This window comes from Prionailurus bengalensis, chromosome D3 (assembly GCF_016509475.1).
Source record: "Prionailurus bengalensis isolate Pbe53 chromosome D3, Fcat_Pben_1.1_paternal_pri, whole genome shotgun sequence".
Lineage (NCBI taxonomy): Eukaryota > Metazoa > Chordata > Mammalia > Carnivora > Felidae > Prionailurus > Prionailurus bengalensis.
In genome coordinates, this window is record NC_057356.1 from 30,354,624 (window position 1) to 30,380,654 (window position 26,031).

At 50.5% G+C, this 26,031-nt stretch overlaps 1 protein-coding gene across 1 annotated transcript in view; it reads right to left on the reverse strand.

The window, feature by feature from the left end:
* Window positions 1-26,031, reverse strand: part of LOC122470935 (small G protein signaling modulator 1-like) — a 75,123-nt gene that overhangs the window by 36,143 nt on the left and 12,949 nt on the right. The window contains 3 exon segments of the mRNA XM_043559178.1: window positions 165-317; window positions 1,873-2,035; window positions 5,205-5,280. Of these exon segments, the coding sequence (XP_043415113.1) occupies window positions 165-317; window positions 1,873-2,035; window positions 5,205-5,280 (392 nt within the window).

The following is a 26,031-nucleotide window of genomic DNA, read 5'->3' on the forward strand; positions in this document are numbered from 1 at the left end:
ATTTAGAGGCAAACATCCAGAAGGCCTTTATCTAACTTGCTTTCAAATCAAGTGCACGTCAACAGGAGAGAAAAGAAAGTTGCTTTGTGCCATAGGGTGCAGTTCCCAAAATGGCCAGAAGGTGGCGCCAGAGCACGCCACGGCGGCTGCTCTTTCTCACTCACCTGCTGTTTTCCACCAGGTAATGCACAATTTTGTCCAGGACCTTCTCAAACAAAGCAGTGCGGATCCACAGGTGCTTGATGGCAAGTGGGGACAGGCTGGGCAGCTTCGGCAGCTTCCGCACATTCTCCTGGAGGCCCTGAATCTGGTTTCGCCTTCAAAACCAGTACAGAAGGAGGAGGAATATTCACAAAAAAGGAGATCCAACAGGACCAATGTGCAAACAGCAAAATGCCCAACCTCTCTAGGGAATGAAGGAACGGTGACTAAAACAACAACAAAAGCCCACATTGCTCCTGGCAAGTGGGTGACGTGTTGAAAAAATGAGAACACCCAGTGAGTGTGAAGATGCGATAAAACAGACACCTTCATATATTGTTGATGGGCAAGCCAGATTCTCATAGCGATACTTCTCTTCATCTCTCTCTCTCATTCCCTCTCTCCCCTTCCCTCTCTCATGAATGAGCGATTGCATGAATGAAATGAATGGCTCTCCCTTACCACCTGGCATGGGTATCTCTAATTCCTCCATGAGAAAGTCATTCCCGATATTATGGAAGGCCCATGGAAATCGCTCCCTTTCGGAAGTTATCAGCAAACACTTGGGAATTTAGCATACGGACTGGAAGGCACCTTGAAGACCAAGTGGCTGAGGAGTCTGATTCCGAAAGGGAGGCGGTGACGCTAAGTCCACAGCCTTGCCCGTGCCACAGTTCTGGCCAGCAGCTCTGGGCTGGCACAGCCTGCAAGGGAGGGAAAGGACCATCTCCCACCTGCTGAGGAGGAGTGATTACCCACGGCACACACAGCATGTGCGCCTCTCTCTCCCTTCTCTTGCCCGTCACACACACGGCGAATCAATCCACACATTCTTTCCCATGAAGCCCAATCACGGCTCCGGAATCTTTCACAACAAGGTCCTGTGGGCGGCTGCTAGCACCAACGGGAGCTGAAACCTCTTTGCCAGCCCTGACCAGGCTCCAGACCGCGGCTCTGGCGTAGAGTCAAACTGTGCGGTCGGGACTCTGGTGGGAGGTTCTCACGTACATGCCCTCAGGCCCTGAGCCCTCCCCCCAGGAAATCAGCCGTCCAGACGTGTGAGTGAAGTCACCGTTCCCCTTGTTGCCTCAGTGTCAGCATCTGGTCCATGCAGATGGAGACCACAGTAGTTTCATTAAACTTGGTCTTCCTGCATGCGGAATGGGTTTGGCTAACAGCAGACACTTACTCATTCAACAATCATTTCTTGAGCATTTTACCAGGTGCTGGGCACTGTCCAAACACTGGGGACAAAATGGGGAATAACAGATTTTAGTGGCCTGTTCTCATGGAGTTCAGAGCCAAGGAGGAGAGATAGACAACAATCAAGTAAAAAGTACACAAAGGAATGAATAGAGGTGGTGATAACCACAGGAGAGAAAATAAGCAGTGATATGTAAGAGAAATGGGGTGAGGGTTGGAGTTTACCCTTAACTGGGGGAAAGCCTGAATGATGACCAGGCACCAGCCCTGGAAGGTGAGGCGTGTGAACCGGGTGGTAGGTAGAGCATGTGCAAAGGCCCCGGGGTAGGAAAGAGTCTGGCGGGTTTGAGGAGCGAAAGCAGAGTGCAGACAGTGCCAGGAGGTGCGGGTTCTGGCAGAGCTCAGGGAGGAGCCTGGACTGTCCCCTGCAGGAAACGCTCCAGCCCATACCCCATGCTCCACACTCATGCGCTCTCCATCAGCTGTTCCAGGTCCTGCACCTTGCGGCTCAGCTCTTCGGCCGGTGGGAAGTTCTTGCCCACTTTCATGAAGAGAGCTGCAATCTTGTTGCTGCGCAGAAAGCCAGCCGCCCGCCGCCGCAGCCCATGCAGGACGCAGGCCTCTACAGCCGCTGCAGGGACACAATGGTCAGCAGGCCCTGCCCTACCCGTGCTCCCCAGCACCCAGCCCAGCTCAGGTCTTCAGCCACACAGAGGTGCCTTGGAGAGCAGGGCGCCCCAGAATCGCGAAATCCACGAAAGCATCAAAGGAAAATCACGTACGTCTCTCTGCCTTCCACTCCCTCAAAAGGGAGCAGGAGAGCTTAGCAGTGAACCTGTGTTTGCTGCCCGAGGTCAGACTGTCTGTGTTCATATCCTCTCCCAGACACTAACCGGCTGCGTGACCTTGGGCAATGACTTCCTCTCTCTGTGTCTCAGTATCCTCATCTGTGAAATGGGGATAGTACGAACAGGCATCTGACATGGTTGCAGCAAGCGAGGTGGGGAAAATGCATGGCAAGCGCTTCACATAGTTGGGCACAGAGTGAGCGCTTTAGGGACGTTAGCTATTACTCCTGTCAGTGAGGGAGGGGAGGCTGACCACACGACTGGTGGGCTTTATCTGGGCTGAAGAATCACATGATCGTCACCACTACTGTGATTCCAGGAACAGCTAACATTATGGATCCCGTTCCATCTCTGCCACAGCCAAGGAAGAAAGGAACACCATCTCCATTTCTCAGATGTGGAAACTGAGGCCCTAAGAGGGGAACTGAATTGCCCAGGGCCACCCAGACGAGCTGGGATCCAAACCCAGGTCTGAGCCCAAAGTGTGCTCACAGCACTTGTGCCGCCACAAAGGATCTGAGAGAGAGGACTGTCGTCATCTTCCCATGTCTGTGTTTCCCCTGGACACCCCGCCCAGCCCTGCTCAGAGCAGAAGACCTGGGCAGTAGCCTGGGCTCTATCACTAACTTGCTGTGTGACCTCAGGCAAATCGCTTTCCCTCTCTGGGCCTTAGTGTCCCCCCCATCCCCCTCCCCCCAGGAAACAGTCCCTGTGCAGGCCATTCTGATGGCCCCAGTCTTATTTCGGGTACTTTCAGCAGCGCTTTATTGAGTATTTTCTTATCTTCTGTCTTACACAGCAGACTGGGAGGGAGCTCACTCTGGTATATCATAGGAGCATAATCGATGTTGATGGAAAAACTGAGCATATTATAAGAGCTACTCCTTATTGGGTATCTTCTGGGTGTGAGACCAGTGTTAAGGTTTACCTTACCTAATCCTTGTGGAAAAAACCCAAGAAGTGAGCGTTCTAGTTACTGTGACTCCACAGAAGGAATACTCCAGCAGCCTCAGGGTTAAGAGCCTGGCCCAGGTTATGTTGCACACAAGGAGAAATACCGAGAGGTTTGGTGCAATTGCTTGTCTTGGTTTGTTTTTGTTGGCAATTATTTGACTTTTTTCAAAACGTTATGATTATAGTTTTTTTTTTTTTTTTTTTTTACGGACGCTCCACGCCCAACGTGGGGCTGGAACTCACAACGTTGAGCTCCAGAGTCACGTGCTCTACTGAATGAGCCAGCCAGGTGCCCCAGCGATTACTTGGCTTTGAACGGATGCCCACCCTATTGCCTAATCTGCCCATGGGTTTAATATATTCTGGGTGAGACTCTCTGAAATATCTTCATTTTTGCTTGCACACACTACACTTTTGTTTAGACTGCAATAAGTTAATTAACTGTTCAAGCACTGGAGACATGCCTCGCGTCTTTCTGACAATGGCTCATAAGGCACAACGGAACAGAGACACCACAGGGAGACCCCTGCAGGCCTCACCCTGCAGTGACATCACCCTTCCTCCCTCATCCAAACACTGGGGTTGGAGTTAGAGAATCATGATTTTTATCCCGTTCTGTTCCTCTAAATCTTCAACGGGTGAGCATGGTCGCACACTCTGAAGTATGCCTATTATTTTCTTTGCAAATAGAGATGTCCAGGATAAAAAAAAATTAGGCATATATACATTCTCACGTTAACATTTATGCGTATATACACATGTACGTATGCAGACGTATATATATATATATATATATACACACCTATATATACCCATACAAGTATATAAACACACACACACACACACATATATGTAATTTAAATAAACATATCTCACTTTAAAAAGAAACTTGGGGGCACCTGGATGGCTCAGTCGGTTAAGCGTCCGACTTCGGCTCAGGTCACGATCTCATGGTTCATGGGTTCGGGGCCCGCATCAGGCTCTGCGCTCACAGCGTAGAGCCTGCTTGAGATTCTCTCTGTCTCTCTTCCTCTCTCTCTGCCCTCCCTCTGCCCACACATTCTCTCTCCAAATAAACTTAATTTTTTTTTTTTTGCCAACGTCAGCCAACAAACAAATGGCAGAGGAGGGATCTGAACCCAGGTCTGCCTGGCTGCAAAGGGGCTAACCTGACAGCAGTGGGCTCCCAGGTCACGGCATGTGCTCCCATGGGTAGTGCCTCCAGCCATCTGGATGAAGCTGAGGGCTGACCAGGTCTCCTCGCTCTGGCCTCTCCTCGGGGCCAAGAGCGCGAGAAGGGAGATACAGCACGTCCTCCATTGCGAGACACTCCAGTCATGGAATGAAAAGGTTTTCAGGCAGAAAGAAACATCCCTGCTTATACATACACATGGATTAGAAGCTGAACCCTGACTGTGGGGACACGTGAAACATGTGTCTGCAGCCATTGTGGAAGGACAGTAAGAACCTGGCAGCACGGTTATTTATTTCTGGAATCTTGTGAGCACAGCTGGTTCAAGGATACAAGTCAAGCTCCGAGCCCTGGGCCTGCCTCCTCTGCTGAGCCAGCTGGACATGATCCCTTAGGATGGATCAATGGCTCCCGATTCCCTATGTCTTTAAAGCCCATCCATCCTCCCCCTTCATTTGGCAACAGCCACAGGCAGGGTGAGGAAAGGGTGCAGAGTCTGTCATCAGATGCGAGACCAACGTCACTAGGGGGATGGGTAGCTGTGAACTGAGCCCACAGGAGGGGAAGACAGTCCCTCCAGCGTCAGCAGTGACTAGCTCTTGCTGGGTACACAGGCCATTCTTCCTTTCTTCTCTCGACTTCTCCGTGGTTCCAAATTCCCTCACAGAGCCCCCCGGGAATCCAAAAATAACTTCAGAGTCACAAAGTCAAAACACGGTGTGAGAATCCTGGCACAAAGACGCCACTCCCCCAAGGCAGCCCACAGAGAAAGAAGTCCCTTTCCAGGTCAGGGTCCATGGACTCACCACAGAAGGAGATGATGTGGCTGCCGTCCTCATGGACGAACTTCCGTGTGACTGCCTCCTCCATGATCTGCTTCACCTGGAAGGGCAGAGGCAGTTGGACGGAGAGACCCAAACGCGACCCAGGGTGCGGTCATCCCCAAGGGCCGTGTCGTCCTTCCTGGCCCTCTGAGGCCATCTGGGGTTCTTTGATAACTTCTCTCCTTCCATGCCCTCCTCATGGCGCCTTCTGCAAGTCTGAGGCCTGTGGCCTGTGAGAGAGCATCATGTTTTACTGAATTATTTCTTCAGGCTCTCTGCGTGGCTGGTTCTTCTCAGGTGTCACACGAAATGTCATCTTCCTTGAGCCCCTTATCTGACACAGCCCTCCCCTGACACCACTCACACCCCGTTACAGTCCCTTCTGGGTACATATGCTATTCCTGTCCTGTTTACTTGCTTACTATTACCTTCTTCTAAGATATAAATTCCCTGAGGCCAGGGCCTCACCTATCTTGTTCACTTCTGTATCCATGGAGACCAAAACAGTGCCTGGCACATAGCAGGTACTCAATAAATATTTTTGGAAGGAAGGAGAGAAGGAGAGAAGGAGAGAAAGAAGGAAGGAAGGAAGGAAGGAAGGAAGGAAGGAAGGAAGAAAGAAAGAAAGGGAAACAAGTATATAAAAGAATCAGGAAGGTATAGTGATAAATCAGGCCTGGAATCTAGTAGCTCTGGGTTCCAATCCCTGCTCAGGCACCTCCCAGTTGGGTCTGTGACCTCAATTTGGGAAACCGAGGCTCAGCAAAGTGAAGCAAACTTGCCCAGAGAAGTAAAGCTGGCCCAGAGCAGACACCGAATTCCAGGCTGTCTGACTCCCTGGGGGTGTGTTTTCCTACTATCCTCACACACTCAACAAATCTTTTTTGAGTGCCCCTGATGCACCAGGAGTGAGGGACACAGTGCTGAAAGGGCAGCCGTGCCTCTGCTCACAGAGATGACTCTCCAGTGGCCTGAACACCCTTCTGCTTTGCTGGATTCTGGCCCCCAGTCTGCCCAGCGTCACCACGGGGCTTTAGCCATGCATTTCTCCTCTCTAGAGGCTCAGTTTCCCCACCTTGAGGTTGAGGAGGCCAAGAGAGATGACCTCAAAGGCCGGTCCCAGCTCTGCATCGCCAGGGCTGCGACATGGGGTAACAGGAGCAGTTCTGAATCCAACCCCCTCCATCAGCAGCCGCTCCCTTCCTGGCTGCCCCGTGACCTACTCGGCCTCAGCCAGGCCAGCTCAGCAGTGCACCCACCGGAGAGCGATCGCAGGCTCTCCATGCCCCTCTCCCCTTCCTTGCAGGTGCCTCCTGGAGGGGAAAACAGAACTCAGAGCATCCCTGGCCATGCCCTGCAGTGTCTGCCCCACACAACCGAGTCAGCACTCACCCCGTGGACAGCGCTGACCTCTGAGCTCAGCGGGCTCTAAGCTGGGCTTCGCCAGCAGCATTTCCAAGTCTGAAAACTACCTAGCCGAACCCCTGGAACCGGCCCTGTTTACAGGTGTGGAAACTTGAGGGTCGGGAGGCAAACTGGCCTACTGAAGGCCACAAAGCTAGGAAGCCATGGCTGGACTTTTGGCTTAGGACTTTTTTTTCCCCACATCTCAGCTCCAGCTGCCATATCCTGGCCACTGTGGCTACTGATTGTGTTTCCACAGTCAAATCACATCACCTCTCTGAACCTTAGTTTTCTCGCTGGGTACAGGGCGTAGAGGAACAGCACCTGCCTCATGGGGCTGCGGGAAGACTGAACAAGGTAACGCACACCATGTGCTGAGCACAGAGCCTGCTGCAGAGGGTGCCTGCAGTGTTACTTGCCTAAAACCTCACCTGGTCTCTCTATTCTGGCTGAAACAGTAACCTGTTCAGGAGAATAAAATCCCCCTGCTTCAAGGGTCCCCACAGTGGCTGCTCTCGAACACCCATCAGATTGATAAGCACAGAGCCCGACGCGGGGCTTGAACCCAGGACTGTGAGATCATGACCTGAGCCATAAGACACTCTTTTTTTTTTTCAACGCTTATATATTTTTGGAGAGACAGAGCACAAGTGGGGGAGGGACAGGGAGAGAGGGAGGCACAGAATCCGAAGCAGGTTCCAGGCTCTAAGCTGTCAGCACAAAGCCCAACGTGGGGCTCGAACTCATGAACCATGAGATCATGACCTGAGCCAAAGTTGGTCCCTCGACAGACTGAGCCACCCAGGCGCCCCCATAAGAGACTCTTAAATGTTCAGAGAACAAACTGAAGGTTGCTGGAGGGGAAGTGGGTGGGGGGATGGGCTAAATGGGTGATGGGCATTAAGGAGGGCGCTTATTGGGACGAGCACTGTATGTAATTGTATGTACATACATTGTATGTAAGCCAGTTTGGCAATAAATTATATTAAAAAAAAAAGAGAGAGACACTCAACTGACTGAGCCACCCAGGTGCCCCAAACCATACACAGTCTCCAACAACCAACGGGTCAAAGAAGAAATCACAACAGAAATCAGCAAGTATCTTGAGACAAATGGAAAGGAAAAGGCAACGTATCAAAATCCAGGGGATGTAAAGAAAGCAGGGTACAAGGGGCATCTACAGCTGGAAGTGCTTATGTTCAAACAACAAGGAAGGTCTCCAATCAACAGTCTAACTTGACACCTCGAGGAACTACAGAAGAACAAACAAAACCCAAAGCTAGCAGAAGGAAGGTCATCGCAATGTCACAGCAGAGATAAACAAAAGAAAGAGAAGAAATACAAGGGTAGGTTTTAACAAAACCAAGAGTTGAGTCTTCCAAAAGATCAGCAGAATTGACAAACCTTTAAGCCAGACTGACTAAGAGCAAAAAAAAGAGAGAGAGAGAGAAAGAAAGACTCGACAAAAATCAGAATTAACACCAATCCTCCTCAAATTCTTCTAAAATAATAATAATAATGGAAGAGGAGGGAATACTTGCGTTGCATGAGGCCGACTTACCTTGGAAAGCAAAGCCAAGCAAGTCATGACACAAACACTGGAGACCAATGTCTCCAAAGAGTGACTCCATCAGAAGGCTCAACAAAACACTGGCAAACAGAACTCGGCAGGATCCGGAGAGCTCCACAAGCGCCATGACCAAGTAGGATTTACTGCTAAGATGCAGCGAGGGTTCAAGGCACAAAAACCGACCAACGCAAGACACCAGCATTAACATAACGAAGAGAAAAGTACCACATGGGCATCGCGGCTGATACAGAAAAAGAATGTGGCAAAATTCAACACCCGTTCGTCATAAAAACTCTCACCAAACTAAGAACAGGAAGAAACTACCGGTCACGTATGAAAGTCATGTAGGAAAAACCCAGAGTTACCATCCCATGTGATGGTGGAAGACAGAAAGTTTTTCCTTCAAAGTCAAGAGCAAGACAAAGACACCTCTGCTCGCCTCTTTTACTTCACGTAGCATTGGAAGCTCTAGCCAGATGAATTAGGACAAGGAAAAGAAACCAAAGGAATGCAAATCGGAAAGAAAGAAGTAAAATGATCTCAGGTGATCTTATGCCCCGAAAACCCTAGAAACGCCACAAGAAAACTGTTAGCAGTCATAAATAAATTCAGCAATGTTGCAGGATACAAAATCCATACGTGAAAATTAGCTGTATTTCTAAACACTACCGATGAACAATCCCAAAACAAAATGTTAAATATTCTGTTTACAATAGCATCAAAAACAGGGGTGCCTGCGTGGCTCAGTCAGTTAAGCGTCCAACTTCAGCGGAGGTCGTGAGCTCGCGGTTTCTGAGTTGGAGCCCCATGTCGGGCTCTGTGCTGATAGTACGGAGCCTGCTTCGGATTCTCTCTCTCTTCCTCTCTCTCTGCCCCTCCCCTGCTCATGCTCTCTCTCTCTCTCTCAAAAATAAAGAAACACTAAAAAAAAAAAGTAGCATCCAAAAGAATAAAATACTTAGGGATAAACTTAACCAAGGAGGTGAAAGACCTGTATATTGAAAGCTACAGTAAACCTGCTGAGAGAACTTTATTACTATTGTTATTATTATTATTATTATTACTGTTATTTTTAATGTTTATTCATTTTTGAAGGAGAAAGAGACAAAGCATGAGCAGGGGAGGGGCACAGAGAGAGAGGCAGGCTCCAGGATCTGGACTGTCAGCACAGAGGCCGATGCAGGGCTCGAACCCACAAGCTGTGAGATCACGACCTGAGCCGAAGTTGGATGCACAACCGACTAAGCCACCCAGGCACCCCGACAGAACTTTTTAAAGATGCAAATAAATGGAAAGGTTTTCCATGTGTTCAGAGATTGAAAGACTTAATATTGTTGTCAATAAAACCCAAAGCAATCTACGTGTAATCGCCATCAAAATCCCAATGGCATTTTGTTGATGTTGCTTTGGCGTGGTGTTTTTGGTTTTGGTTTTTGGTTTTGGTTTTTTTTGCAGAAAAAGGAAACTCTATCCTAAAAGTCATAAGGACTCCCATGAATAGGTAAAGCAATCTTGAAAAGGAAGAACAAAGCTAGAAGTTTGGTATTTCCTGACTTCAAACCTCATTATAAAACTATGGTAATAAAAATACTAGCATAGTTTGAGGTACCAGCATAAACACAAGTGGTGAAGAACAGAAATAAACCCTCACGTCTATCAGTACATATCAAACGATTTTGACAAAGATGACAAGACCATTCAGTGTTGGGGGGGGGGAGCAGTCTCCTACAAATGCTCTTGAGAAAACTGGATGTCCACATGGAAAAGAATGAAGTGAGACCCTCACCTGTACCATACACAAAAATCAACTCAAAATGGATCAAAGGCCTAAATACCAGAGCGAACACTACAGAACTCCTCAAAGAAAACATAGCAGAGAAGCGCCATGATTTGGCAACGATTTCTTGGCTGTGACACCAAAAGCAGAGCAGGCAAAAGTAACATGAAATAAACTGGACCAGGGGCGCCTGGGTGGCGCAGTCGGTTAAGCGTCCGACTTCAGCCAGGTCACGATCTCGCGGTCCGTGAGTTCGAGCCCCGCGTCAGGCTCTGGGCTGATGGCTCAGAGCCTGGAGCCTGTTTCCGATTCTGTGTCTCCCTCTCTCTCTGCCCCTCCCCCGTTCATGCTCTGTCTCTCTCTGTCCCAAAAATAAATAAAAAATGTTGAAAAAAAATTAAAAAAAAAAAAAAAAAGAAATAAACTGGACCATGTCAAAGTAAACAAACAAACTTCCGTACATCAAAGGACACAATAAACAGAGTGAAAAGGCAACACCCATGGAATGGGTGAAAATACCTGCAAATCGTGTATCTCATAAGGAGCTAATGTCTAGACTGTATGATGCATTCCTACAACTCAGCAACAAAAAACAACCTGATTCCCAAATGGGCAAAGGACCTGGACAGACACGTCTCCAGAGAAGATAAAACACATGGCCAACAAGCACACGCAAAGATGCTCAACATCATTCATCATCAGGAAAGTGCAAATCAAAACCGTGATGAGATACTGACCGCCTCACACCTATTAGGATGGCTCCTATTGAAAAACGGAAAATAACAAGTGTGAGTGCACATATGGAGAAATCGGAACTCTCGTGCATTGCTGAAGGGCACGTAGAATCGTGCGGTTCCTAAGGAAAAGAGGATGGCAGGTCCTCAAAAAATTAAACAGAAAATCAGCATCTGATCCAGCAGTTCTCTTCTGGGTATATACCCCAAAGGACTGAAAGCAGAGTGCTGAAGAGAGATTTGCACACCCATGTTCACGGCAGCACTATCCACAACAGCCAAGGGCAGAAACAACCCAAGTGTCCATTGATGGACAAATGGATAAACAAAATGTAGCAGACACATTCAAGGGAATATAACTCAGCCTTAAAAGGGAGGAAGTTCTGGGGCACCTGGGTGGCTCAGTTGGTTGAGTGTCCGACCCTGGATCTTGGCTTGGGGCGTGGTCTCATGGTTTGTGGGATAGAGCCCTGTGTTGGGCTCTGCACTGATGGTGTGGAGCCTGCTTAGGATTCTCTCTCTCTCTCCCCCTCTCTCTCTGCCTGTCCCTCCCCCCCCTCAAAATATACACATAAAATTTAAAAAGAAAAAAAAAAAGGAAGGGAATTCTGACACCTGCCACTACATGCGTGAACCTTGAACATGTCACGCTAAGTGAAATAAGCCAGTCACAAAGAGACAAAATACTTATGAACGGTGCCTAGAGGAGGCAAGTTCATAGAGACAGAAAACAGAATGGTGGTTGCCAGGGGCTGGGGGGAGGAGAGAAAGGGAAATTATTACTTAACGGGTACAGAGCTGTAGTTTTGGGAGACGAAAAGACTGACCACACAACAATGTGAATTACTCAGCACTACCGAACTTAAAAATGATGAAGGCAAAATTTTATGTTGTGTATTTTACCACAATTTTTACAAGTGTGGATACTATGTGTTAATATAGTGTAAGTAAATATTTTGCTGTTGATTTTTAAAAAAAAATTTTGATGTTTATTTTTGAGAGAGAGAGAGAGAGAAAGGGTCAGAGAGGGGGAAGCAGGCTCCAGGCTCCATGCTGCCAGCACAGCAAGGTGGAGGCTATCAGCAGGTAGAATGGAGAGAATAAGTCCCGAGAGTGTGGCACTTTGTGAAGTTCTCTCCTGCCTGCCTTGCCCCATGGGATCATCCCAACAGTTCAGGGTAATAGTCTCCCCATGTACAGAGGGGGAAAACTGAGGCTCTGGGGAGGAGGACACTCCTTGCAATGGACTGAATGTTTCAGTTCCCCCCAAATTCCTATGTTGAGATTCTAATCCCCAGTGTGATGGGGGTATTACGAGGCGGGCCTGTGGGAGGTGATGAGGTCATGGGTAGGATTGGTGACCTCAGGAAAGAGACCCTGGAGAGCTCCCTTCCCTCTTCTGTCATGTGAGGACATAGAGAGAAGACAGCTGTCTGTGAACCAGGGAGCGGGTTCTCAGCAGACACTGAACTACTGGCACCTTGATCTTGGACCTCTCGATTTCCAGAACTGTTGAGAAATAAATCTCTGTTTTTTAAGCCACCCACTCTACGGTATTTTTGTTTTAGCAGCCCAAATGGACTAAGACACTTCTCTAAGGCAGCACAACAAGGAAGTTCCAGGCGTGAACCTGGTACCTAGAACTATAGACAGAGAAGCACAAAAACAAGGGTCTGCAAACCGTTTCTGTACAGATCTACGGAGTAAGCGTTCTTGGCTTTGCTGGCCATCTGGTCTCTGTCTCAAGTATTTAACTTCACCCTTGTATCCGGAGAGCAGCCATATGCCAATGAATGAGCGTGGCTGTGTTCCAATAAAACTTTATTTACAAAACCAAGTGGAGAGCCGGGTTTGTCCTTTGGGCAACAGTTTGCTGACCGCAAAATAATAAAAAACATATACCTGTTGGTCTTGGCCCCCAGTTCCCCGCACAGAGCTCCTAAAACCCTGGTAATTTCCTAAGTGATCACAGCGCTAGGGGCATCTTCTATTCTACCATTTGATCTTTGACCTCAGTTCCTGACACAGAATTTCTAAATCCCTTGGACTCTCCTGGGTGAGAGGAATGTCCTTTGTTCTAATGAGGTGATGCCTGGCGGGCTCCTGGATCGCTTCGGGATGGGGACTGGTCACCAGAAAGACCAAGCTATGATGAGAAGCTTGGAACTTTCAGCCCCATCCCTCATTCTCCCGGAAGGGGACAGGGAGGCCGACTGAGTTCACTCTCCATCATGTCTGTGTTAATGAAGCCTCCATAAAAATCCCCAAGTATGAGGCTTGGACAGCAGGCTGCCGAACATGGAGGTGATGGAAGGGTGTCACAAGATGACACGGAGGCTCTGTGTCCTTCCCCCAGACCTTGCCCTACACACCTCTTCCATCTGGATGTTCATCTGCATCCTGTATCGTACCTTTTTGTCATAAAGTGGTGAACCTAAGTGTTTCCCTGACTCCTATGAGCAAATGATCAAACCGAAGGAGGGGGCTAGGGGAACCCCAGTATGTGGCCATCAAGAAGTACAGGGGATGGGGCGCCTGGGTGGCTCAGTCGGTTAAGCGTCCGACTTTAGCTCAGGTCATGATCTTGCAGTTCGTGAGCCACATTGGGTTCTGTGCTGACAGCTCAGAGCCTGGAGCCTGCTCTGGATTCTGTGTCTCCCTCTCTCTCTGCCCCTCCCCATATTTGTGCGCACGTGCTCTCTCTCTGTCTCTCTCAAAAATAAAGATAAACAAAACGAACAAAGAAGTACAGGTGACAATCCGAGACTTGCACCTCAAGTGGGGGACAGTCTTGCAGGACTGGGGCCCCTCACCTGTGGGACCTGACACTGACTCTAGGCAGCTAGCGTCAGAATTCGGTTAAGGGGCGGCCACCCGGCTGGCGTCGGAGAACTGCCTGAGGTGTAGCAAACCCACACACCTCTGGTGTCTGCGCCATCGTCCAGGAAGAGTGTGGGATCAAGGGGAAACACACAGGAGTGTGTTTCTCCAACTCACTGATCCTGCGTGAGAATGTCTGGTACCACTGGGCTGGCCCAGGCTGCCCGCCCTGGTGTCACACAAGAGGACAGCACGGGGGGGAGTGCTAACGCAGCTGACCACCCCACACACAGGGCCAGCCCCAGCTCTTCGCAGGGGCCAGCCCTCTCTCAGGCAGCTTGTAGCCCTCCTGCCAATGTCCGCCTGCCCCTCGGAGGTGGCCATCTGCCTGTCGCCTGCCAGAGTGACTGTGACGCAGGGGCCCTGCCGTCTGCCCGCGTCCCCCTCCCCCCCCCAGTGGCTAGTGCAGTCACCGCCAGGACCCACCTGCTCCATCCACGAAAGGTTGCCGGGATGGAAAATCCCTAAGCTCTAAGTCCTGGCTGTGGCTGCTAGCACTGCCCCGAGGGGCCTCAGTTTACCCCTCTGGCCTCAAAGACCTACCCAACTCCCACTTTCCAGGATGCCTTCACCTCCCCAACTGTGATGGGCTCAACTGTGTCCCTGCCCCCCAATCACATGCTGAAACCTTAACCCCTAGGACCTCAGGATGTGATCTATTTGGAGCCAAGATCTTTACAGAGGTAATTATGTTACAATGAGGTCATGAGGGTGGGGCCTCATCTGGTGTGACTGGTGTCCTTATAAGAGGAAATTGGGACACAGACCACCACAGAGGGAAGGCCACATGAAGACACGGGGAGAAGAGGGCCATCCACAAGGAACGCCGGGAACAGAGCCTTCCCTCGTGGCCCGCAGAAGCCAACCCTGCTGACATCATGACCTTGGACCTCCAGCCTCCAGCACTGTGACAAAATACATTTCTGTTGTTTAAGCCACTCAGTGTGTGGTACCTTGTTATGGCGGCCAGGGCAGACTGATACATCCACCCTCTGTATCCTCACTATCCATATCCCTCTGAATGAGCTCTTCTGTGCCAGCGAATGAATGAATGAATGAATGAATGAATGAAAGAATGATGAATTAGTTCTAGGGTTACCTATGTTATTAACTCACTATACCCTCTCCACAGCTCTGTGAGGCTTGGTTCTATTTTTATTTAAAAAAAGTTTTTTTAAGTTTGTTTATTTTTGAGAGAGATACAGAGAGAAAACACAAGCAGGGGAGGGGCAGAGACAGAGGGGGACAGAGGATCTGAAACGGGCTCCATGCTGAGAGTAGTGGAGAGCCCGACGCAGGGCTTGAACCCACGAACCATGAGATCACGACCTGAACCGAGCTTGGACGCTTAACTCATTGAGCCACCCAGGCACCCCATGGTTCTACTTTTATACTGATTTCTCACACCATGAGAATTAAGATCAGAGAGATTAAGCAACAAACCTGAGGTCACACAGTGAACAGGAGGCCGAAGCAGAGTGTCAACCCAGGCTCTTGATGCTATTCTAGAAGCTTCAGCCAATGGCTTGTCTTTGAAAATAATAATAATGCTCCAACTTCCTAAATGCACAGCACTGGGCTAAGCATACATGGTGTCATGGACTGGATGCTTGTGTCCCCAAAGATTCACATGCTGAAGCCCTACCCCAGGCCCCGTGTGATGGTATTTGCAGGTGGGGCCTTTGGGGGGAAATTAGGGTTGGATGAGGTCATGAAGGTGAGGCCCTCAGCATGGGATTGGGGTCCTTAAAAAAAGAGGAAGAGGAGAAGAGCACAGGTCATCTACAAGCCAGGAAGACAGCCCTCGCCAGGAACTGAATGGGCTAGCACCTTGGCCTTGGACTTCTCAGCCTCCAAACTGCAAGAAATCAATGTCTGTTTAGGCCACTCCATCTGTGGTGTTCTGCTTCGGCTGCCTGAGCTGAGACACGGGGCCGGCCCCCCATAATCCTCACAACACAGTTCCCAGGTGGCCACCACCACCCCACTTGACAGACAAGTGCAGAGGTATTGGTTCCTACCTAGCCAAGGGCATCAGAAAATCCAGGGTCACCTTGCTGAGGTTTGTATGCTGGTCAATCTGACTCCAAAGGGAGCCTCTACCCACCACACTCTGCCCCAGAAACAGGAGTCAGATGTACTGCCTGGGACTGCCGGCCTCAGGGACATGACAGAAAACACAATCCCTTCCTTTTCCTCTCCCTCTCTCCAGAAGGCCTGGAGGACCCCGTAATCACCGCAAGTGGTGGATAGCAGCACTGATGCGTTTATTCCACATCTCAGCACGAGCCAGGATAGGGTCTGGGGGACTTCTGCTTCTCTGTGTCACAGGATGGCTGGGCCCAGCAAAACTAAGATTCGGAACTCAGCTGTAGGCAAAACCATGGGCAGGGGTCTTCGCTGGGGGTTCTGTGTACTTGAGGGATCCAAGAGGGTTTCTTGGCCGGGGGTAGAGGGGCCACAGGACTCAGGGATAGGGAAGGGAGGGCAGTGGCAGCCACGAGAAAGCCTCTGTCCCCTCCCTGGCTCCGTGGGCAGGTTCTGATGATGTGGCAGGTGCCACAATGTGCCACACAGACCGTTTCAGGACTGGAGGCTGCTAGGAGGGCTCCTGGAGAGCCCTCAGCTGCCAGTCCCATAAAGGAGAGGGATCCCTTCAGCCCCAGGGAGAGCCTCCTCCAAGGTCTCACTGCTTCCCCGGAGGCCACCATCTGGTGACGGGAATGTGTACGCTGTGAAGGTCTGGCATCCTTGCCCCCAACTTGGGACGGTGTGAAGGGCCATCCCAGCAAGCTGGCAACTCCCCACGGGGCTTCCACGAAAGCCTCGTGACCCATCTTCTCCCTTGGCCCACCGCCGCTCGCTTCACTTGGCTCCGCTGGGTGTTAATCCCAAAGGCACACCCTAATAAACCTGCATGCTGACCTCCATCTCGGCGACAGCTGCCACTTAGGGACCGCCAAGATACAGCATGGGTGCATCTGGGCAATAGTCAACAGGGACAAGTTGCAAACCATTCAAACACCGGTGGATTCAGCGCGGCAAAGGCCCGGATACACTGGGTGCACAGAGCAGCAGGGATGGAGTCTGACAGTCCTGCCCTGGAAGACCTTTCGGTCCAAAGAGCCAAAAGGTAGGACAAGCTAGGACAGGTACAGGGCAAGCGTGGTGCTGACGCAGGGCCCAGCAGCACCAGCACCAGCACCAGCACCAGCTGAGAACCGGCTGGAGATACAGATGCTCGGAAGCCACAGAGGCAGCAACTCTGGGGTGTTGATCAAGCTTTCCAAGCTACTCTCACGCATGCTCACATTGCAGTGGGGGATTTCAGAGGAGACAGAAAACTAGCAGCCAAAGTCCTTAGGAAGAGACTCAGCAGTCACCGCTCCTGTCTGGGGACCTTCCTCACACAGCCAGTCCCTTCTGGCCACCTCTCCTTGCTTCCCATATCAGACTGGGGCAGGCAACAGTTCCCAGCTCCCCACTATTCCAACCGCGGGGTGCTGCACCCTTCTCCCCACCCACCCCACCCCACCCTGCCTTGGTCAATAGCACCCTTATTAAATTCATCTTCGTGTGCTCAGTTTGGAGGAATCATCTGTTTCCTATTGTTACCCGGACTGTATACACACGTTGTCTCAAGTCCAAACCCCACAGAATGAAGGTTGTCTGTTTGTAGCTATGGACCCTGAAACTCAGACAGGGTAATCCCCAGGGAAGGCAGGCTCCTGGGGATGGATCTGGGGCGGGGTGGGTAGTGGAGGTGGGGACACAGCACCAAGGGCGTAGTTCTCAGCCTGAGGGAGGGGTTCTGACAAGGGTTCTGTCTGCTGGCTCCCGACTTCCCCAGAACTTAATAACACGCTGACAGCCTGAGGCCAGAAGAGGAAATTAAAAAGGCGGGAGGGGGGGGGCGCCTGGGTGGCGCAGTCGGTTAAGCGTCCGACTTCAGCCAGGTCACGATCTCGCGGTCCGGGAGTTCGAGCCCCGCGTCAGGCTCTGGGCTGATGGCTCAGAGCCTGGAGTCTGTTTCCGATTCTGTGTTTCCCTCTCTCTCTGCCCCTCCCCCGTTCATGCTCTGTCTCTCTCTGTCCCAAAAATAAATAAACGTTGAAAAAAAAAATTAAAAAAAAAAAAGGTAGGGGGGGAAAGCCTCCCCCGGAAGGTCAGTCCCTACAGCCTCACGGGAGAGGGCACTGTCTCACTGCAGGAAGAGGCTATGGCCCAAACTGGCCAGGGGAGGACCCATCCCCGGGGGAACCGACCGCACCTGTGGGCACGGGGTAGAGGGCCACAGAAGACCTCTGAAATGCAGCTCAACCACCTTTCCCCTCTCAGGCTTCCAGGCATGAGCTTGGAATTGATCTGCTGTGGAGGTCGACAGCTTTAAGGAACCTCAGGGTGGTCTGGGGATGGCGGTGGCAGTGTGGCATCCTGGCTCCTTGCAAAAGCCCATGTGATTTTCTAAGCTTTGGCCCGGGAATCATGCCTGACTGAGGCAGCACAGAGGCAGTGGCTATGGGTGGTGTGACTGCAGCCACAGAGACCTGTGGTTGCATCCAGCTCAGCCCTTCATGTCCAGGGGTGAGCATTCAATGGGGTGTTATTTGCAAAAGAGAAGGCCTGGCTAGCACATAGTAGGAGTTTTATGATGCTAAAAGCTCACTGCTTTTCTTTTCTTTTGTTTTTTTTGAGCACTCATGGTGTTCCTGGGACTGTTTATGGCATGACAACCCAAGATAGATTACCGACATAGTCCCATTTTACAGATGGAAGAAACTGAGGCAGAGAGCTATTAGATAACCCACCCAAGGTCATGCAGAGGAGGCAGGATTCAGACCCAGGTCTTTATTCTAACAAAGGCCTCAAAGCAGAAGCTGGAGACCATTTGAAATAGTTTTGTTACTGCCCAGCTTAAGAGTAAGAGAGTATGTTTACTGAGCACCTACTATGTGCCATGTACTTTGTACAGAATACCTTATTTAATCCTCGTAAAAATATTATCATCCCCATTTTAAAGTTTTTTTTTCCAGAGAGAGAGAGAGAGAGAGAGAGAGAGACAGCGAGCACACATGTGTGCATGTGAGTGGGGGAGGGGCAGAAAGGCAGGAGAGAGAGAGAGAATCCCAAGCAGGCTCTGTGCTGTCAGCATAGAGCCCGATGCAAGGCTTGAACTCACAAACCACGAGACCATGACCTGAGCTGAAATCAAGAGTCAGATGCCTAACTGACTGAGCCATCCAGGTGCCCCTCTCCTCCCCGTTTTAAAGACGGGTAAACTGAATTCATGCGATTTGCCCTAAGGCACACAACCAGGAAAGGCCACAGCCAGGACTTGAACTCAAGGTCTGACAGTCAGCTCTGCCTCCAACCTGCCCAGAAATAGGTCAGGCCCTGTGAAATCCCAAAGTGCTAAGAAACCTATGAGAAGGGGTTCCTCAGTCTTGCCCAACGTGGGGACCAAAACAGCACTGAACTGGGAGTCAGGAGACCTGGGTCACCCGGATATGACTCTAACAACCATGCCTGTGGGGGTCTTTTGGGCAGGGGGAGCCAACTTCAAAGGTCAAAGTGGTCAGAAAGATTTTGTCTCTGTCCAGCATCCATTCGGAGTCCTCCAACATCTGCCTGCATTCCTCCAAATGATGGGGAGCTCACTTCTTTCAAAACCAGCTTATTAGCTCTAACGACAGGATGTTAGGAGGCAGTTGAGAGGCTAGGAGCCAGAACGTGGTGTCACTGAACTGGTGTTGAATCCTTGACCACTCATGATGCTGGACAAGTCTCCCCACCTGTACCATGGGGTGTTGGATAATAGTACCCCACCTCATCGGCAAATGAGACGGCACCTGGCACGTAGTAGGAATTGTACAGGCAGGAGCCACTCTTAGATGGCAGCGACCGTAGGGTTCACGGCCTGGCCCACAGTGGATGCTCACGAGTGTGAGTTAGGTGAACAGGCAATTGCAAAGGGGCTCTGAGGCTCTGTTCACCCACCCCAGCTTCTCATCCACAGGTTATTTAGGACCTAGGTGGCCTCTGGGGCTGTGACCCCACCCCTCCACGTGCCACCAGTGAGCACAGGCCCCAGCACACTTCCAGCCCCACTGTGCAACCATTCAGAAACCAGCCCCGCCCTCCCACCCTCCACCTGCAAATATTGAAACAACATATAGGAGGTGTAATCTCAGGAGGGAATCAGGCAGGGAAATCCGGACCAACCCGCAAAGCCGGAAGAGAGGGCTCCCGGGCCTCTGGGGCCTGCCTTGTCTTCTCTCCTCACTCCCACCACCTGCCCACCCACACCAAGGTACCCTCGTGCTGCCCACCTTGAACCCTGCCAGGTTTCAGATCAGCCACTACTCCCCGCTGCCTCTCGGCACGGTTCTGTGCTCACCCCTCCTGTGCCTGGATAGGAATAATACAGCCCAGGGTGCAGGGCTGTCATAAGGATTATGGAAAGTCTGGGCAGATGGCCTCACAGCACGCAGCTGGCACCATGTAAAGGAAGGCGCCTGAGGGAAGTCAGTAAAAACTTGAGTTTAGGGAGCCACTAGGCCCAGGTCAAACTCCAATTCTGCCATTAGCGAGGTGACCTCAGGCCTCAGTTTCCTCATCTGTGAAATGGAGATGACACTCACACCACCTGTCTGGGCTGCCATGTGCGGACTTCATAAAAACACATGCACAGCGCTCAGAATGGGGGCAGGGGCTCAGACCCACCCTGTGTAAAAGAGAGCTCCACTCCCTACCCCCTTCTGCTGCTGTAGACGTTTCCTTAGAATTTATCATGGCCTGACTTCCACTATACATCTGAGGGCGTTTAGTGTCCATCTCTAGGACGCTGACTAGGCAAACAAACAGCATGTGCTCAACATATGTTTGGTGATCACTCTGATTATATTAGTAGCACTAACACCAGCAGCTAAAGCTCACTGAGTTTTGATCCAGGCAGTGTCTTTAAGTCCCTTGGACGTCTGATCTCATCTGCTGTGTGTTCAAGGCCAGGGTGGGCAGTATTTTCCGGAGAGGGTCAGACAGCAAACACTTCAGGTTCTGGAATAGGACTGCCAGATAAAATACAGGCTGCCCAGTGATGCCTAAACTTCAGATACACAAGGAATTTTTTTGTGTGTGTAAGTATGTACCAAATATTGCATGGACCATACCTATGCTAAAAGATTACTTGTTTTCCTGAAATTCAGATTCAACCAGGCAATCTGAACTTTAAAAAAAAAAAATTAAGTTTATTTATTTAGAGAGCGGGGGCAGAGAGGGAGAGAGAATCCCAAGCATGCTCCGCCATGTTAGTACAGAGCCCTATGCAGGGCTCAATCTCACAATCCCCAAGACCGTGACCTGAGCTGAAATCAAGAACCTGAGGCTTAACTGACTGAGCCAGCCAGGTGCCCTGCAGCAGCACCACCACCACCGCCCCCCCCCCCCCCCCCAGAAATCTGAATTTTCACTTACTCCATCTGTCAAACCTATTTTCAGGCCACACAGAGTCTCTGTCCCACTGTCTCTTGTTTTTATAACCCTCTTTTAGGATGTACAAACCATTCTTCTCTGCTCAAGAGCAGTTTCACCAAAAGGCTGAACTTGGCCCAGGGGACCCCCTGGTATAAAGCCCCCAGCACTGTGCCTGGGGCGCATATGAGGCCAAAGTAAAAACCAGCCCGTTTGCCATCTGCTCCTCCGAGGCCTGCTGCCTCAGTCCTGACTCAGGGCGTACCTCACCCCAGCTGGGGTCTCAGGTGGTCGGTGCCTGGCAGTGCAGGTGGGCGAGTAACACTGAGCCAGCAGTAGCTAAAGAGACGGAGGCCCCTTGACTCTCACGTCTGCCAGAAACTCACAGCGGAGAGGCTGGTTAATGCAGGGTATCTGGAGGGTGTCAGGGTGGCTTTAAAAATCGTTCTCGGCATTTGGGCAAAGTGAAGAGGAGAGGGGAAGAGCAGAGTGCAGGTTTTGCTTCTCTGCCTCCCCTGCGAGTGGCCTGGGTGCTGAGGATCTAGCAGGCAGCGTCTCTGGCTGTGCCTTGGACCACGGACCCTCAGACGCTGCTCCCCAAAGGTGGCGCCATGGGCTCCGCTCTGTGCCCTCACTCACCTGTGCCTCCGGCCAGGTGCCCCTCCCTGCATGCTCCAGCCAGCTAAGAGCAATTCAGGCTTCAGCCCAGATGTCCCCTCCTCCCGGGAGCCTTCCTGGACTCTGCCTACCCGAGCAGGGATCAGTGTACCTCTTCCATGTTCTGTGAACAAAATCTCCTCCTACATCTTCCCCCAAAACCAAGGGGGAGGGGAAGCTCTCTGTCTGCTGATGCCAAGCTGGCAGGCTGGACCCCAAGAGCGGCCGGGCAACACTCCCCCTCCCCGCAGAGACAGGCGAAGCATAAAGCCAACGCACAGAAAATCAGCACAGAGACAGGAAAACAGAGAAGGTCCTGATGACATCATTGGGACCCCTGGACAGAACTGCCACCTGAAGCTGGCAGTCTGCACCCCAACTTCCCATACCCTTGAACCAATAAAATCAGTTTTTTGAGCCTCTTTCCCTTTTGGCTCTGTGTTTCTAGATTTCTTTATTGTTCTAGCTAGCTTTGCAAGGGATTCCCCACAGTGAAATGGGTGAAGCTGGCTACAGCACCCTGCTGTGCTGCTTCTCAAGTTGTGTGACCTCAGTCCAGCCTCTTAACCTCTCTGAGCTTCGGTTTCCTTCATCAGTAAAGAGGAGTTGCTACTTGTACCTACTCGACAGGAAGCTTGCTTTGTGTATTGGTGATTTAGAGCAGTGGTTAATATGTGGGGGTTGTAAAATGTCTTTATTTCTCAAAAAAGGGAGAAAAAAACAAAAGAAGGAAAAAATGAATGATAGTTCCTATAATCTGAATTTACTAATGAAACATAACTTACTAAATAATACAAACTAAAGGACCATTCATTCAAGGTCCCAGGCATCACCCAAATCCTGTGAACTCTTGAGGCTTCAGCTATCTGACTGTTTTTAATTTAAGGTTTTATTTATTTAGAGGGAGGGAGGGAGGGAGGGAGAGAGAGAGAGAGAACAAGCCAGGAAGGGGCAGAGAGAGAGAGAGAGACAGAGAGCGAGAAAGAGAGAATCCCAAGCAGGCTCCCTGCTGTCAGCACAGGCCTGACCCGAGGACTGAGAAATCATGACCCAAACTGAAATCAACAGCCAGATGCTTAACTGACTGAGCCACCAGGCGCCTCTCAGCTACCTGATTTTTAAAGGGAGGCTCACTGCAAGGGGAGCTGTTCCCATCCTCTATAAACCCGGGTTCCTTCGAGATTCTGTGAGAAAAAAAAAAGTGTAAGAACCTATTCACTTGTCTTGCTGTACCTACTAGAAGAAAAACACACTGCCTCCCACTGGAGTTCAGCACTCTTAGCTGCTGACCCCCGGGGGCACAGAGTGCTTAAGTGGCAGGGCCAGGAGGCTCACGAGGGTGTTGGACCTTCTTTGGCTGAGGGATTACTTCCATGGGGCCAGTGACCCACCAGACCCAGAGGGGAGATCCAGCTGCCCACCTCAGGATGGCGAGGCAGTCAGGCGAGACTCAGCCTTCCTGACCTCCATCTGAGGGCTCATTCCTTTGGACCCCAAGAAATACCCCCTTCCAGGTCTACAACACCCCACCCCCCAGCCCAGGGCTTACCCAGGGAGAGCAAGATCCTATGCTAAAACATCTGCAAGTTCGGATGTGACCAGACAGGGCAGCAAAACATCCTTCTGCAACTGAGTTCTTTTTTTTATTTTATTTATTTTAGAGAGCAAGAGAGAGCATGCAAGTGGGGGAGAGGGGTGGGCAGGGGTGAGAGAGGAGGAGAGAGAGAGAGAATCGTAAGCAGCCGCCATGCTCAGCGTGGAGCCCAATGCAGGGCTCGATCTCACGACTGTGAGATCATGACCTGAGCTGAAATTAGGAGTTGGACACTTAACCGACTGAGCCACCCAGGTGCCCCTCAACTCTCAAAGGGTAAGCCAAACACAGAGCCTGGTCCCTTCATAAATACTGGTGAATCTTTGGCAGCGATGGCACAACGTGGTGCCGTGTTGGTACGTGACCCCCCGCCATCCCATACGTGAGGAAACGGAAGCCAGAAAGGTTCGTGAATCTGCCAAATGGCAGGGCTGGAACTTGAACTCAAGGCTGTCCAGCTGCAAAGCCGGGACCTTTCCCCAACTCCACATTCTCAGAGTAGCTCATAACCACATGCAGGTCATTGGCTTTGGCTCCAGGGTAATGCAGAGCAGGGTTCTAGAGCCAGAACCTCAAGCCGTACCACTGACAATGTCCGTCGTGACCTTTGGCAAGGCATTTGCCATCTGTGTGTATCGATTTCGTTAGCTATAAGGGACATCCGTGTCATGTTTTATCCGTGTCATGGCAAGGGGACAATTAAACGAGCTCATCTGTATGAAGTGCTCAGTAAATGCTGTTTAAAAAGTAAAAGACTCTTTATCCTCAAGAAAGCCTTCAGTTGAGCCCTTGTTTTTCCTGAGTGGAATGGACACTCCAAAATAGTCTTAGCAGCTACTGAGTTTTAATGGGTCTTAAGTACGGGCTTGGCAAATGTGGAGCTGAGAAAACGTGGAAGACTCGGCTCTCAGAGAGTGATGCTGGCCAAATCTGATGGCTTGAGGTTCTTAGAACACTAGAGCTGTCCACCCTCATCCACGTAGAAAGCAGAATGACACAGGGAGGAGGGGCGTGGTCAGGGGCAGAACTGGGACAAGGTCTCTGGGGTCCTCAGTTCCCATCCTGGGACCTGCGGCCAGGAACCGCAGGCCCACTGGGGTGACAAAAATGTCCTTTTCTACCTGCCAAATGGCAACAAACGCTACCGTCACTTCCCGGAGCCCCTCATGCGGTGACCTCAGGGGAGACGCAGCCACACTGCACAGGAGACATCACCCACACGGAAAGCCAGGGCCCCTCCTGCCACTCTCTTCTCATCAAACCAAGGTGCTGAAGCCCAAGCGCTGCACTGGCAAAAGCTCCCGGAAGCCGCACTGCCAGAGACCTGGGAAAAGCATCAAAACGCAGTGCGCACGGATGTGGCTGCATTATTCACGAGGAGCATTTCTGCCGTCTTAAGCCTGAAAACACGACACACGTGAACTGATCTGAGTCAACCCTAGAACCATCAGAAAGCCCCAAAATATCTGCACCCAGTATTCCTGCATTCAACTGGCAAGCATTTTTGGAACCCCTACTTGGCCAGGCCAGTGGGGAAGTGGGAAGAGTGGGGGGCTGTGCTTTCTAGCCCAAGAATTGAAAGCTCAGAAAACAAGTTTCCTCTCTTGCCTTGGTGTCCCCCACAGTTTTTGCCGGTCCTGCAGCCTGAGCAGTCCGCAACATGGATGAGACCATGTTTCTTCCCTTGTGCCAAGTCCTCTCATGGCTCCCATCTCACTTCTGAGGGTCACAAGACCCTGTGACCTCGTCTCTCCTCCTCCTTCATTCTTGTTCACTCCACTCCAGGCTCCTTAGCCTCTTTCCTACTCACTGTTCCCCACTCAGGGCCTTTGCACATGCTGTTCCCTCTGTCAGGAACACCCTTCTTGCAGATGTCAGTACGGTCCCCTCCTTCCCTTTAGGTCTCAGTCCAAATGTCACCCAACCCTGACCACCGCCTCTGGAGAGCCCTTCTCACACCTCTCTACCCACTTTCCAGCTTTATTTTCCTCACAGTACTTGGGACTTCTAATAGCAGACACTGCCTTTTTTTTTTTTTTTAAATACATTGAAGGTTTGTGGCAATCCTGCATTGAGCAAGTCTATATCAGCACATTTTCCCAACAGCAATTGCTCACTTTGTGTCCCTGGGTCACATTTTGGTAATTCTCACAATATTTCAAACCTTTTCATTATTATTATATTTGTTGCGGTGATCTGTGATCAATGATTATGACTCACTGAAATCTCAGATGATGGTTAGCATTTTTTCACAGGAAGGTGTTTTGTAGGGAAGCCTGCACCTCTCACTCCCTTTTAAGAAATTTATATAACAGGGGCAACTGGATGGCTCAGTAGGTTAAGCGTCTGACTCTTGATTTTGGCTCAGGTCAGGATCTCATGGCTTGTAAGTTCGAGCCCCACGTCAGGCTCTGTGCTGACAGCGCTGAGCCTGCTTGGGATTCTTACTCTCTCTCTCTCTCTCTCTCTCAGCCCTTCCCCTGCTCGTGCTGTCTCTCTCAAAATAAATTAAAAAACTTAAAAAATTATCAAAAAACTTGAAAAATTCACACATTATATACAATAAAATAAAAATAAAGTTAACATAATTATACGACATAACATAGTATTAAAATTTTTCTAATGTCTATTTTTGAGAGAGAGAGAGACAGAGCACGAGTGGGGGAGGGGCAGGGAGACAGAGGGACAACACAGAATCTGAAACAGGTTCCAGGCTCTGAGCT